Here is a 13,609-nt window from a genome sequence, read left to right on the forward strand (position 1 = left end):
ATTTGGGTGTCCTTGTAGATTAAACTACAGCATACAATGTCAATCTGCTTTTTAGGCTACCAGGATATTGTCATGCATTAAACGAGGCATGGACTAGGCAGGGATGTAATATTACCAAAATGTTGTTGCGGTCTCATCTGGAATATGCAGTTAAGTTCTGGCCACCAGTCCATAGAAAGGACGCTCTGCAGCCAGAAAAAGTACAGAGGAGAGCAACTAAACCGATAAGGGGCATGGAGGGTCTTGGTTATGAAGAAAGATTAAAATAAATGTATTTAGTCTTGAGAAGAGACGTCTAAGGGGGGACATGATTAACAAAGACAAGGGGGCACTGCCTCCGACTGCTGAAGAAAAAGTTCAGTCTCCAGAAGCGTCAAAGCTTCTTTACTGTAAAAACAGGTGTCAGCATTTTGAATACTACGCCACTATAACGTACTTGAAGCCTGTGGAAGGCATCGGGCTTCCTTAGCAGCCATCTGCTCCCTGTCACAGCGCAGTGGGCCGGATGGGGTCAGAGAGGGAGCCCCCTCCCTCTGCAAACCCCATTCAAGCTGCAGTCCGTTTTGACCGAGCCATATAAAGGGTTAATACGCTGGCATCTGTGTTTTTACCAATGCTGGCCCCTGTACTGATCATGCGAGCACAGCTACTGTGCCCGCCCGATCAGTGTAAAGCCGATAACAAAGAGACGTATAAATACAGTACTTGGTCACTATCGGGTTAAAGGGGTTTTGTAGTGTCAATCTTGCTGTCCTACCCTTGCCGATCAGCTGTTTTGACGGGGTCATCCAAATACTTTATCCTCTTTAGGGGCTGTGCACATGAGCGGTGATTTCCACGCATCACTTGTGCATTGCGTGAAAATCGCAGCATGCTCTATTTTGTGCGTTTTTCATGCAACGCAGGCCCCATAGAAGTGAATGGGGCTGCGTGAAAATCGCAAGCGGTGCGATTTTCACGCATGGTTGCTAGGTGACGATCGGGATGGGGACCCGATCTTTATTATTTTCCCTTATAACATTGTTATAAGGGAAAATAATAGCGTTCTCAATACAGAATGCTAAGTAAAATGTGGATTGCGGGATTAAAAAAAAAAAAAATAAATTAACTCACCTCCTCCTCTTGATCCGCCGATCTCTTCTTACTTCTTTAATCATGAGCTCCCAGCTAAAGGACCTGTGGTGACGTCACATCACATGGTCCAATCACATGATCCATCACCGTGGTGATGGACCTTGTGATTGGACCATGTGATGAGCTCAGTGACGTCACCACAGGTCCTGAAGAAAGAGCAGAGACCGGCAGCTATGGAGGAGGTGAGTTATTATTATTTTTTTTTTTTTAACCTTCAATTGACCTTCTACTAAGCTTTCTGTATTAAACAATGTTATTACTTTCCCTTATAACCATGTTATAAGGGAAAATCTACACTACAACTAACCCAAACCCGAACTTCATTGAAGAAGTTCGGGTCTGGGTACCACATTCAGTTTTTTCTCACGCGTGTGCAAAACGCATTGCACTCGCGCGGAAAAAACTGAACCACGCAATGCAATCGCAGTCAAAACTGACTGAAATTGTGTGCTCACCCACACGATTTCCCCGCCACGCACCCGCGTCCTATCCGGCCCCAATCCGTAACGCCCGTGTGAAAGAGGTCTTAGTGTTTACCTGCACGACGCCTAGCTTTTAGCAGCGGCGCAGTATACTTATGAGTTCTCGTCCCATTCCCTAAGGGGTATTTAATGTTGTCTATGAGCCAAAATTGAGTGCAATAATAATCTATATTTATATAGTGCCAATATATTCAACAACACTTTACAATTGGGGGGTTTGAGTCATTAATAATGTACACAACCAAATTACAAAAACCACACGTAATACAAAAATTTTCTTTATTATATCATATCCAAAAAGACATACAATACATAAATATAGAGAATAATAAAACAGTGCAGATCAATGCTGTGAGAATGATAGCCCCACTGAGCTCAAGATCCGCATGTATTATATTAGCCCATCTCTCTTAAAGATGTAGTTAGTAATATTGAAAATTCAACCAATAATATAGAGATATAGACTAAATCACTCACTAACACCAGTGCCATATTAACTGAAAAGTAGTATTAGGCTACATTCACACGTCCGTATTTTTCTACATCCCGATTTTCGGTCCGTTTTTTGCGGATCCGTTGTTCCTGAAAATGTTTCCGTATGTCATCCGTTTTTTGCGGATCTGCAAAAAACGGAAACATGTGAAAACTCAAATCCGACAGTATATTCTAACACAGAGGCGTTCCCATGGTGATGGGGACGCTTCTAGTTAGAATATACTGAGAACGGTGTCCATGACTGCCCCCTGCTGCCTGGCAGCACCCGATCTCTTACAGGGGGCTGTGATCCGCACAATTATTGTGCGAATCATAGCCCCCTGTGAGAGATCAGGTGCTGCCAGGCAGGAGGGGGCAGACCCCCTCCCTCCCCTGTATTAAATGTGCCCAGTGCGGCCTCACCTCTCTCCCCCCCCCCCCATCAATGGTGGCCAGTGCGGATTCCCAGTATTAATAAATGTGCCCAGTGCGGTCTCACCTCTTCCCCCCCCCCCATCATCGGTGGCAGTGCGGATTCCCCCAGTATTAATAAATGTGCCCAGTGCGGTCTCACCTCTCCCCCCCCCCCCCCCCCTTCCCATCATTGGTGGCAGCGGAGAGTACCGATCGGAGTCCCAGTTTAAATCGCCGGGGCTCCGATCGGTTACCATGGCAGCAAAGACGCTATTGCAGTCTTGGCTGCCATGGTTACTTAGCAATAAATACAAGCATTATACTTACCTGCGACTGCGAGCTGCGATGTCTGACCGGCCGGGAGCTCCTCCTACTTGTAAGTGAAAGGTCTGTGCGGCGCATTGCTTTTAGCACAGACCTGTCACTTACAAGTAGGAGGAGCTCCCGGCCGGACACACATCGCAGCTCGCAGTCGCAGGTAAGTATAATGCTTGTATTTATTGCTAAGTAACCATGGCAGCCAAGACTGCAATAGCGTCTTTGCTGCCATGGTAACCGATCGGAGCCCCAGCGATTTAAACTGGGACTCCGATCGGTACTCTCCGCTGCCACCAATGATGGGGGGGGGGGGGTGAGGTGAGGCCGCACTGGGCACATTTATTAATACTGGGAATCCGCACTGCCACCAATGATGGGGGGGGGGAGAGGTGAGGCTGCACTGGGCACATTTATTAATACTGGGAATACGCACTGCCACCGATGGGGGGGGGGGGGGAGAGGTGAGGCCGCACTGGGCACATTTATTAATACTGGGAATCCGCACTGCCACCGATGATGGGGGGGGGGGGGAAGAGAGGTGAGACCACACTGGGCACATTTATTATTACTGGGAATCCGCACTGGCCACCAATGATGGGGGGGGGGGAGAGGTGAGACCGCACTGGGCACATTTAATACTGGGGAGGGAGGGGGGTCTGCCCCCTGCTGCCTGGCAGCACCCTATCTCTTATAGGGGGCTATGATATGCACAATTAACCCCTCAGGCGCAGCACCTGAGGGGTTAATTGTGCAGATCACAGCCCCCTGTAAGAGATCGGGTGCTGCCAGGCAGCAGGGGGCAGTCATGTACACCGTTCTCAGTATATTCTAACTAGAAGCGTCCCCATCACCATGGGAACGCCTCTGTGTTAGAATATACTGTCGGATCTGAGTTTTTCACGAAGTGAAAAATCAGATCTGTAGAAAACTTACTGGGAATCCGCACTGCCGCACTGGCCACCAATGAATATAGAGGGAGGGGGGCACATTTAATACTGGGGAGGAAGCCTAATTTCCAGGAACGGAATCCGCATAAAACGGATGACATACGTAATGACATACGAATGTCTTCCGTTTTTTGCGGATCCATTGACTTTGTATTGGTCCAGGATCCGATTTTTCAGGACAAGAATAGGACATGTTTTATATTTAAACGGACATGCGGAACGGAACAACGGAAACGGACAGCACACATTGTGCTGTCCGATTTTTTCCAGGACCCATTGAAAATGAATGGGTCCAGATCTGGTCCTGATATGTTCCTGAAAAAACGGAACAGATCAGGAAAGAAGAAAACGGACGTGTGAATGGACCCTTAGAGGCCTAAGGCTGAGTCTACTCTTCAGTTATTTGGTCAGTTAATACGAGCAGTTACAAAATTCATAACAAAGCAAATTTTTGGGGGGAAATTCAGCAAAGCGTTTGAATCGAATTTTTGAAAACTTCACCCATCTCTAAAAATAATACATGGCTTGCTGAGGGGAGGGGTGCTTTGCTTTACACTTGAATTTTTGTATTTTTTTTTAAACCCATTTCTTTCTTTAAAAAAAAAAAGAAATAACACAAGATTTAAATTGCTGATTTATCCTTTATCTGGGGCTGAAATTGTAGCCCTAGCTACAGGGGGAATACAGCACCCAGAGAGGTATAAAATGTTGTACAGCAACTCCTGCAGACTCCCTGCCCTTGAAGTCACATGACTGCAGGGGCCAGAGCAGGAGGCAGCATTGCGCCTCCTGATCTGTATACACAGCACTCGTTCAGTGCTGTGTATACAGTGACCTGGTAGGTAGGGGCCGTTCCTGCCTTCTCTAGTAGAGAAGTAGGGCTTTTCATAGAGACTTCCATTCAGAGATGAATCCTGACCGCCCAGGATGCTTATAGTCTTTGGGCAGTTGGGAACTGGTTAATCCATGTGTGCTCAAAACTATGTCTGCAAGCTGTTCCCCAAACTGATGCTTTAAACAATTTAGGAGAGATCTTGCACAAAAAGCACTTTTTCTATTAGTTCGTACATAGTCCTCCCCCATCTTCGGCTACAGAACGGCTGGATAACCAAGCGTTACATGACACAGACACACACGCTGAAAGCTCAGGAGAGGGGTGGAGCTTAACCAACCGCACTGAAATGCAGGCATATCAATGTGCCTGCAGTGCTATAGTAGTCCCTTCCCTTGTTCCCCACAGTCACATTCTCTCCCAGATCTATGATCTCCCTCCCTGCTTTGCTGAATCCCACTTTAGCATAATCTGAACATGCTGGGAGTTGTATTTCTTTCCTTTTATACCCCTCCCCCTATAATATCTGCTGATGTTCCATAAGAACAATCTGGACATGCTAGGAGTTTTAGTCCTGTCCTGCATCCCAGACTTCTCCTAAGTAGCGCCTGACAACAGTCCATTTTTCTAGCATCTTTAGTGGATGCCACTGTATAACATCCGTCTGAGGAAGCTGTGTAACATATATGTCATGTGTATACGTTAAATGTAGGACAAAAACGTGATGTGAGCACAGCCTTACACGCTTGGGTAATAACGACTATCACTAGAAAGGAAGATCTGATAGATTTTTGACAGATTGGGACGGTTTCCACCAGAACAGGCACTTTCTCCCACTAACTATAACCATTGTTTGATTTATATTTTTATATATTTTCACGATGAGGGAGATTTATCTTGGTAAATGTATTATTCTGCAGTCTATTATAGATCCACATGATTGTAACTCCGCTTTCCAAGGACTCTGAAAGGCAATGTGCCTAGCTATGTCACTATTTAGGAGTGAGGAGGATTGTTCTTCATATATTTAGTATTCTTCAGTCTAATACAGTTCCACACGGTGGTAACAAAATTTATTTGTACTATTAGTAAGTTGGAGATTCCAGTCAACAAAATAGCTACACTGTCTGCATAGACAAGTTATCCACACTGAACCCAGCCTCTTCCTCTTAAAGACAAAGACAAAGGGGGCATATAGCTAGGATATGCCCCCATTGTCTTATAGGTGCGAGTCCCACTACTGGGACCTGCACCTATATCGGGAACAGAGCCCCGCAAGGTGGTGGCTGGCTCCCCATAGAAGTGAATGGGAGCGCACCACGCATGACCGGCCATGGCTCCCATTCACTTCTATGGGCTCAACGGAAATAGCCGAGCCAGGGTTCTGTTATTTTCACTGGCCCCAAGAAAATGATTGGAGGGCGGTTGCGGAAGCGATATGCCCCCATTGTCTATGATGAGACAACCACTATAAGGGGTTGTCTGGGCTTTTAGTATTGATGACCCATCCTCAGGATAGGTCATCAATATTTGATCGGCGGGAGTCTGACACCGTCTCTATTCCTGTCCACTGCTGCTGTGCCACAGACATGCAGCAGCACACAGGAAGAGAGAAGGGAGACTGCACATGCGCACTGCGCGCACCATCTCCTCAAACAGCTGATCGGCGGGAGTGCCAGGTGTCTGACCCCTGCCGATCTGATATTAATGACCTATTCTGAGGATAGGTCATCAATAGAAAAAGCCCTTACAACCTCTTTAAACCTCCTAGCTCACATGCATTAGCATGAGAGGGGGGAGAGGGAAGGGGTAGTAGACATGGCACCACATAATGCCCTAGTACATATAATAGCCCACAAATAGTGCCCCAGTATATACAATGGCTCGCAAAGTTGTTTGCGACTTGTGAGCAAACATCCAGCAGTGTTGGATTTTTGTGGCGGTCGTGTCACAGTTGGTCACATGCAGTGCAACATGACAATCTTGACACGTCACTCTGTATCCCAAACCTAAAACTTACAGGGGAATTACCATCTGAGACATTTGTAACAAGTATATGTCTTAAATGTCTGATAGCTGCAGGTTCTATTTCCAGGACCTCAAAATACATACGGTCATGTGAATGTAGCCTTAATCATAGATTATGGGTGTTGTGGAAACTGCTTAGCATTTCACAACATCTATAAACTACAATACAGATAGATGTCCACTTCTAAGGCTACTTTCACACTTGCGTTCGGGGGTTCCGCTTGTGAGTTCCGTTTGAAGGATCTCACAAGCGGCCCCGAACGCATCCGTCCAGCCCCAATGCATTCTAAGTGGATGCGGATCCGCTCAGAATGCCTCAGTCTGGCTCCGCTTGGCCTCCGTTCCGCTCAGCAGGCGGACACCCGAACACAGCTTGCAGCGTTCGGGTGTCCGCCTGGCCGTGTGGAGCCAAACTGATCTGTCCAGACTTACAATGTAAGTCAATGGGGACGGATCCGTTTGAAGTTGACACAATATGGTGCAATTTTCAAACGGATCCGTCCCCCATTGACTTTCAATGCAAAGTCTGGACGGATCCGTCTGACTAACTTTAACACTTAGATTTTTTTGTGAAAGATAATGCAGACGGATCCGTTCGGAACGGATACCATAGTTTGTATTATAGGAGCGGATCCGTCTGTGCAGACACCAGACGGATCCGCTCCGAACGCAAGTGTGAAAGTAGCCTAACTCGTATATTGCCTTCTGGAATGCCAACCAGGGGATCAATGGACCCCCTTTCCCCTGATATGAGGGCCCTAAAGATGCATACAAAGTGCATCAGTAGTACTTGCCTGTCTCTTAGGGCTCATGCACATGACTGTTGTTTGGGTCCGCAAAATGCGGCTCGGACTTAGACCCATTCACTTCAATATGGCCACAAAAGATGCAGACAGCACTCGGTTTGCTGTCCACATTCGTTGCTCCGTTCTGTGGCTTTGCAAAAAAATTAAACGTGTCCTATTGTCCGTTTTGCATTTCTATCATGGGCCACTCGTTACGCAAATTGCAGATGACTGGCATCTGTGTTTTGCGGACCGCAAAACACGGCGCGGTCATGAGCATGAGTCCTTATCCTGAGTTGTGAGCAATTCATTTTCTCTTTGCAGTGGAAACTACACTTGAGTATCCACACACAAACATGCTTTTCTGTGTGTAGATGGGGCCGACTATGGTCCCCAGGTCACAGGTTATGCACCCCTGCTTTAACGTGGTTGTCCCGATTCAGAACTGAACCAGGACATACCCACATTTTGACCCAGGCAGCCCCCCTAATATGAGCCCCCAATGCTCTCCTTTTGCCTGTAAAACGGCTATGGCAGCGCTAAATCCCGCCCATCAGAGCCGGTGATGTCACAGATTACACTGCTGGGCAGAAGCCTCCGCCTATCAGTGTAAAAACAAAAACAAAGTCCTTGCCCTGCGTGATCCAGTGCAGGGCTAGGGAGAGCATCAGAGCAAATTAAATGCTCTGATGCTCATATTAGGGGGGGGCTGCCTGGGTGAAAATGTGGGTATGCCCGGGTTCAGCTCTTGCAAAACTACAACTCCCATGATTCACGGACAGCTTACAGCTATGAACCTACAGAAGGGCATCGTGGGAATTGTAGTTTTACAACAGCTGGAGGGCCGCAGGTTGAGCATCCCTGCCTTAGACAGTATTAGTAAATCTGCTCCAGTTTAGAAATGGTTTTATGTATTGACCACTTTCCAGTATTTAGTTTGATATTAGAAAGGGTAATGGGTTAGTAATGGTTATTTATTATGGGTGTTAACTACAACTTTCATAAGATACTGCTTACTAAAAGCTATTGAATGGGATTATTAGACATATATGTCACATGCTTTAGAGCTGCTTACTGTCTGAGTTGGATCAGTTGACACACCAAGAGCCTCCACTGAACGTCCACATCATGTGTCCAGTGCTGCTGAAAATTTGCTTCTAGTGTGCTTTGTCTTACTGGCTGGCCTGCAGAATTTTAGGAATCATTCCCCGCCAAACAATGGGACTGAGCATATGTGACCACTGACACTAGACACATTAGGAAATCGAAAGAACACCTGGGGAGATATAATAATATCTACAGAGACATTTTATTTTTAGATGATTCCTGTTGAAAAACTATTTCGCATCATCTAACAGAGGAATATAATAATAGTAGGGGAACCCATTTAAATGGGATCTCTCACCAAAAATGCAATGCAATCTGAAATCACAGAGCAGAAAAAGCTGAGCTGATTCCTATATCGTTTTGTGGGAAAAGATTCAGTAAAACCTATAATTTTTACATTTATATCTCTGCTTTTTCTACCTCCTGTGGACAGAGGGAGGGGTTATCAGTGACTGACAGCTTTCTCTGTATGCACACTTATACACACTGCTGTCAGTCACTGATAATGCCTCCCTTTTGTGCCGATAAGTCTTCACAGGGCTGCAAAAAAGCAAAGATATAAATGTATAAAATACAGGTTTTACTGAACCTTTTCCCACAAAAATATGCCGTACATCAATCTGCTCAGCTTCTACTGTTCTATAACATGCTGCTGTCAGATTGTGTTGCACATTTTGGTGACAGGCCCCCTTTAAGTGTACAATAATGAGCTTTGCTGTATAAACCAGCAACACATTCAACAGATAGAACTGTTGGCTGTCTACTTTGTAACAATTACTACTGTAGATAATGCTGACTTGTTTAACTATTGTCTCCTTTTCCCAACAGGACAAGGAAAACAAAACAGGAACTTGTGGATATTGTGGGCTACAATTTCTGCAGAAGCATCATCATTAGTCATCAATCATTAATGAACTATCTATTGCATTTGTAAAAACCTTAACTATTAAACATATTGGATTAATCAGATTTTGCCTCCTCCATTTTGTGTTCCTTTCCCCCTCTGTTTAGGTCAGTTTTGTTGTTGTTGTTATTTTTTTTTATTATTATTATTATTATTATTATTATTATTCATATGGAAGATATACCATGGTGAATATATATATATTTTTTTCTTTTATACTCTGACAAAAGAATCCATAACCTACACAAAACTATCCACCCACAAAAACTGGTATCAAATTGGCAGTAGTAAGGAAGTGAGATGACCACCCGCTGCCCTAATGTTTCTTGGTACGTTATGCAAACCGTGGTGTACGCGGCCCAAAATGGTGACTCTGCCTCTTCCTGGGCGTCTCTATGACTACCTTGCCTAAGGGAGCTGCGATTCATTGCAGCTGTGATGCATTTTTGTTGCGACCAGTGACTTCATGTAAATTGGACACCATGAAGTAGGTGCTGCTCAGTCCCATTCAGGTGAATGCGGCTCGGCTGCAGTATCAAACACAGCCATTCACTGGGTGTAGGAACGTCACCACTTAGGTATTGATGACCTATCCTGAGGATATTTAAAGGGGTATTCCGGTTATAACAAGTTATTCCCTATCCACAGGATAGGGATAACGATCATATCTGTGGACCCCCGAAATAGAGTGAGTGGCTGGTCAGAGAAGGGCACTGCCGCGCCATTCATTTCTAGGGAAATCCTGGAGATAGCAGAGTACAGCACTCAGCTATCTCTGGTTCTTCTTTCAAATCAATGGAGCAACGGTGTGCTTTTCAGCTGCTCCATCCATTGCAGGTTGCTCCAAAGTGGGCCCGCATACTCTGATCTGATAGTTATCACCTACACTGTGAATAGAGGATAACTTGTAACCGGAATACCCCTATTTAAATGTATCTACTTAAATGGGTTGTCCGGGTTCAGAGTTGAACCCGGACAAACCTTTATTTTCACCCAGGCACCCCCCCTGACTTGAGCATCAGAGCAGTTCATGCTCTGATGCTCTCCTTTGCTCTGCGCTAAATTGCGCAGGGCAAAGGCTCTTTTGTTTACAATAACACACTGCCGGGTAAAGGCTCTGATGGGCGGGCTTTAGTGCTGCCCTAGCCATTTTACTGCCTAGAGCAGCGCTTAAGTCCGCCCATCAGTGCCGATGACGTCACCGGGTTCTTTGAGCAGCCGGAAGAAGAGGCTTCAGCGCTCCTGCAAGGGACCCGGTACGTCACAGAGTCTAAGAAAACTTCATTTCCGGCAAAGAAAACGGGGCTTCAGAGACATGTGGAAAAGGTAGGACAGGGATGTATGTTATGTGTATGTCTGTCTTGTACTAATGGAACAAAGTCCTTAATCCTGGACAACCTCTTTAATAAAAATCTGACCTTGTTCCTCCTAGCAACCAGTGTAGTTTTATTTTCCGAAGCAGTATAAAGCCACGCAGTGAATGTGGTTTTGTGACTGTGGCAAAACAATAGCTTCCAAAGAAGAGTGTAAATATGTTTCTCCAACTACTAATCTAAGGGTAAGGACCTTTTCACACGGGCGAGAATTCCGCGTGGGTACAATGCGTGACGTGAACGCATTGCACCCACACTGAATTCGGACCCATTCACTTCAATGGGGCTGTGCAGATGAGCAGTGATTTTCACGCATCACTTGTGCTTTGCGTGAAAATCTCAGCATGTTCTATATTCTGCGGTTTTCACGCAACACAGGCCCCATAGAAATGAATGGCTGATGATCCCAACGTCCGAGAAATACAAAGAAATCCGCAGCACTCGTCATATGTAAAAAATATGGTGTTGGTTTATTCCATAAAAACAGCAAGGTGATGCGACGTTTCGACCGTCCTCGGTCTTTTTCAAGCAATGCAGTGAATATACAACATGTGTCTTATATAGTGCCTAATAAATGGGATTGACTCTCCCCCAGGTGAATCAATAGGCGTCCACAGGGTATTATTCCTTATCCGCAAAGCCTCCCAGGACATACCACGCTCGGCGTCCCGGAAGCTATAGTGCGCATGCGTCCCCCTCCGTCATCAGCCAATGGGGAAAATTCCCCAAATGACGTCACCTGTTGTCAATGGCGTGGGAGCAGATTCCGTTCCACGGCACTGCAGTGAATCCGGCTTGTCCCTCATCAGTGACGTAGGGGTTGTCATGGAGACGCGGTCGTCCACACACTCAATCATGTAACGTGCGCGTCACCCGACTCCTCCCCCCGTTACTGCTCAACCCGTTCCAGGACAGGTCCCAATGGGTGAAGGTCCCTCTCATTGAGTCAAAATGCCTCCGACATTATACTTGGGGTAATTTATAGACATAATAAGTTCAAGATCCCCATATATCCTAGATACTTAATATGGTTCCTCCAGAGGGATCGCTGTTCTCATTCAGCCATACACCCCTATGAGGATACCATATACTCAAACATGCTACCCCTTAAAGTTGGTGACCCCGTCCCATCTGTACCATCAGATGGGGCAGATGTCTCCTATCGGGGTTCACGGTCGTTCAGGGTGTCACAAGGGCCAATCATGTTTAGTGACAATAGCCCCTGCGACATACCACGTCCGTCCAGACATACACTATATTATTTTTTCCTTTTTTAGAGGTAAAGGACCAAAGGATAGGACTCACCTCCCACTGGCCAGGCCTGGACACCATAAAAACTGGATATAAGGCTGTATGACATTGGGGACATCAGAATCAATAATTGCGGACCAAGGAAAAACCCTGGTGAGGACATCCCTAGAGAGAGACAATTAAATATTAGTGTTTGGTGAACAACTCTAAAAATTTAAATCATCACAACAAAGTTGGGCACAATCTTAAGTTACACAAAATAACAAATAAAAATCCAGTCTACATTTAAGAGGAAGAGACATGTTGGACCCCTTATAGAAAGGCCCCCAGATTGAAGTCTCTGTTGAGTCCCCTAGGTTCACGTGTATCGAGCCTATAAATCCATTTTAGCTCTAATTGTTTAAGAAGGGTCTCCCGATCTCCCCCCCTCCGTAATGGTGGTATCCCATCTATGACCTGAAATCGAAGTTGGGACAAATTATGCCCCAATTTGTCAAAATGATCTGCTACTGGGAGATCCAAAGCTTTTTTTCGAATCTTGGACTTGTGTTGTGTGATCCTCTTTTTTATCTCCTGTGTGGTTTCCCCCACATAGAGGAGCCCACACGGACATTGAAGGGTGTAAATGACATAGGATGAATTACAGGTATAAAACGGTCTGATTTTATATTTTTTTCCGGTATGAGGGTGTGCAAATGTTTTTCCTTTTTTTATATTATTACAATGACAACACCCTAGACAAGGGTAACATCCTATCTGTTTCTGTGGTTGCATGTTTGGAGGTTTATCAGCGTGCACCAACCTGTCTCTAACGTTGGGACCTCTTCTATATGAGAATAGGGGGGGATTTTTAAACTCAGGGGTATCTGGAAATGCTTGTGTAAGAAGTGTCCAGTTCTTTCTAATCACCGTAGCTACCTGTCTGCTCAACATTGTATATCTAGAGACAAAGGGAATCCTATTTTGAACACTCGATTTATCTGTGTTCTTCTCGAGCAATTTATCCCTTTCCATCTTATGAGCCCTATCCTGATGTTTATTCGTCAATTGTGTAGGGTATCCCCTATTGACAAATTTTTTATTTATTTCCCACAATCTTGTCTCCACTTTTTCCTCATCACTGACAATTCTACGTACCCGTAGAAATTGACTGTACGGCAATGATTTTATCATGTCTCGTGGGTGTGAACTGTCATATTGTAGGATGTTATTTTTGTCAGTGTTCTTCACATGTATATCTGTGCCCAATTTCCCACCCTGAACACATACCAATGTGTCCAGGAATTGTAGCTCGGTCATAGAACTGACTCTCGGGAATTTTAGGGCTGGATGGATATTATTCAGGTACTCATTGAATGTGTGTAATTCCAGTTCTGTACCTGTCCATATACAAAATATATCGTCAATGTATCTCATCCAGCCCCTCACCAAGTTGAAGGAGCTGGATGGATACACAAACTGACTCTCTATATAGGACATATAGATGTTAGTGTAAACTGGTGCGGCGTTAGACCCCATTGCGGTCCCCCTAGTTTGTAAAAAAAATTGGTCCTTAAACTT

At 45.3% G+C, this 13,609-nt stretch overlaps 1 protein-coding gene across 1 annotated transcript in view; it reads left to right on the forward strand.

Annotated features, from left to right (window-relative positions):
* The window catches only part of NDUFS6 (NADH:ubiquinone oxidoreductase subunit S6), a 146,998-nt gene extending 137,508 nt beyond the window's left edge, over nucleotides 1-9,490 (forward strand). The window contains exon 4 of the mRNA XM_040433071.1: nucleotides 9,350-9,490. Coding sequence (XP_040289005.1) covers nucleotides 9,350-9,418 — 69 coding nt within the window. The 3' untranslated portion in view covers nucleotides 9,419-9,490. The remainder of the gene's footprint in view (nucleotides 1-9,349) is intronic.
* The last annotated feature ends 4,119 nt before the right edge of the window (nucleotides 9,491-13,609 follow it).

This window comes from Bufo bufo, chromosome 5, assembly GCF_905171765.1.
Source record: "Bufo bufo chromosome 5, aBufBuf1.1, whole genome shotgun sequence".
NCBI classification, from domain to species: domain Eukaryota; kingdom Metazoa; phylum Chordata; class Amphibia; order Anura; family Bufonidae; genus Bufo; species Bufo bufo.